This window comes from Acyrthosiphon pisum, chromosome A1, assembly GCF_005508785.2.
Source record: "Acyrthosiphon pisum isolate AL4f chromosome A1, pea_aphid_22Mar2018_4r6ur, whole genome shotgun sequence".
NCBI lineage: Eukaryota > Metazoa > Arthropoda > Insecta > Hemiptera > Aphididae > Acyrthosiphon > Acyrthosiphon pisum.
Genome location: NC_042494.1, coordinates 69,224,953 through 69,227,139, shown reverse-complemented (window position 1 = coordinate 69,227,139; position 2,187 = coordinate 69,224,953). Strand labels below are relative to the sequence as shown.

The 2,187-nt window shown below is 29.5% G+C and overlaps 1 protein-coding gene across 1 annotated transcript in view; it reads left to right on the top strand.

The window, feature by feature from the left end:
* LOC100572473 (zinc finger MYM-type protein 1-like) overlaps positions 1 to 2,176 on the top strand; it is a 3,380-nt gene extending 1,204 nt beyond the window's left edge. The window contains exons 2-4 of the mRNA XM_008183318.1: positions 378 to 1,347; positions 1,835 to 2,013; positions 2,138 to 2,176. Coding sequence (XP_008181540.1) covers positions 378 to 1,347; positions 1,835 to 2,013; positions 2,138 to 2,176 — 1,188 coding nt within the window. The remainder of the gene's footprint in view (positions 1 to 377; positions 1,348 to 1,834; positions 2,014 to 2,137) is intronic.
* Positions 2,177 to 2,187: the final 11 nt, after the last annotated feature.

Genomic DNA, 2,187 nt, shown 5'->3' with positions numbered 1-2,187 from the left:
TCCAAAATCTGATAGTTTAAATTTTTCTGAAAAATAATGTGACAATGGTTCTACAGCAGAAAATGCAGTGATTGCAATTAATTTTAATTCGAATGTTCATACTATTAAACTTGATATTGAATCATATCAAGATCCGGGAATGTGGGCCATTAGTGTTAAACAACACTTTTATAGAATTATGCTGCTTAAAAGGACCAGAATTTTTTCAGAATATGGATCCAAAAAAATTTCAATCATCCGAAAAAAAATTTAAAAATTTTAATCGCTCATTAAATATATCATTATTCGAATTAAAATTGCCCAATGGTGAAATACACTTACGTAAATGGCTCATGTTTTCTGAACACACTGGAAACATTTATTGTTTTGTTTGTAAGCTATTTAATAAGTCAAATAATTCAAGTTTTATTAATCCTGGTTTTAACAACTGGAAAAAATGTCACGAAAAAGTTAAAGAACACGAAAATAGTGCAATTCATCGTAAATCAATGTTAACTTGGTTAGATCGTGTAAACGCTAAAAATCGTATAGACAAAACTATGGCGGAACAAATGTTGAGTGAAAAAAAGTATTGGGTTGAAGTGTTGCGCCGTGTAGTATCTGTTGTTAAATTTTTGGCTGTTCGTGGGTTAGCATTTGAGGGTAATGACTCGCGGTTGGGTTCTTCGAGTAATGGAAATTTTCTCGGAATTCTCGAAGTCATTTCCGAATTTGATCCCTTTTTAAAACAACACATGAACGAACGCGCTAATAAAGGACCAGGGAATGTATTTTATATTTCGATGCGAATTTGTAACGAAATAATTGACCTAATGGGAAATGAAGTTTTATTGGAAATAATTAAGCAGTTACAAGAAACTAAATATTTCGGTCTAATTTTAGATTCTACACCAGATAGAGCACATAAAGATCAATTTGCTGTTATTGTTAGATACTGTTATAAAGGGTTAGTTGTTGAGCGATTTTTAACATACATACATATATTAAGTCATACTGGCATTTCGATGGCCGAAGAAGTAATACATTTTTTGGAAAATAATAATATTAATTTGCAACATTGTAGAGGTCAATCATACGACAATGCTAATAATATGACTGGTATATATGAGGGTTTACAGGCTCAAATAAAAAAAAAATGCAGTGTTGCTTTATTTGCACCTTGTTTTGCTCATTCCCTAAATTTAGTAGGGACACATACAGTGAAATGCTGTTTAGAAGCAATACATTTTTTTGGTATTGTTCAAAAACTGTATGCATTTTTTGTGGCCTCAACACATAGATGGAATTTGCTTTTGACTGGTTTACAATCGGAAGAAAAAAATAAAATAATTGTTTTGAAAACTTTAAGTAATACTAGGTGGGAGTGTCACGCGGAGTCGTGTAAAGCTATTATCTTAAATTATGACCAAATTATATGTACATTAACGGATATTTTTGAAAATGTTAACGAAAAACAAGAAAATCGTCATGCTGCTAAATCAATAAAAAATAAAATGATAAAGTTTAAAACAGCTTTTATGGCAGTTATGTGGAGTGACATTTTATCGCAATTTAACAGTGTTAGTAAATACCTTCAAAAACCGGGAATAGATTTATTTACAGCTGTAAATGTATTAAAAGGATTAAAAACTTATGTTAGTTCATACTTCATTAAGAGAGAAGTTTGTATATTTTGAAAACAAAGCAAAGGAATTATCAATTAATATTTTGCCCTGTGGAGAAAAAATTGTTAGAAAAAAAAATTATCGGATGGTACAATAGAAGGAAATTCAAACTTATGCGAAATAAGGAAGTTGGAGGTTGATACTTTTTTATGTTATTATTGATTGTTTAGTTACTGAACTTGATATAAGATTAAACGCATATGATAATCTTTGTAGTATTTTTGGGTTTATTACAAAATTCGGTTCACAATTATTATCAGAGACTTCTGCCGACATATTCATTAGCACATTTAAAGATGATATTGATACAATAAATATAAGACAAAAGATTGTGCACTTTTCTAGTTATGTAATGCAGTTAAATTTACCAATAATTTCTCCTCAAAATATTTACTTATATGTACATGAAAATAATTTAAAAGAAGTCTTTCCAAATGTGTACATTTCTCTACGACTTTATTTAACTTTGCCAGTTTCGAATTGTGAAGCAGAAAGAACAAATTCAAAATTAGATCTAATGAAA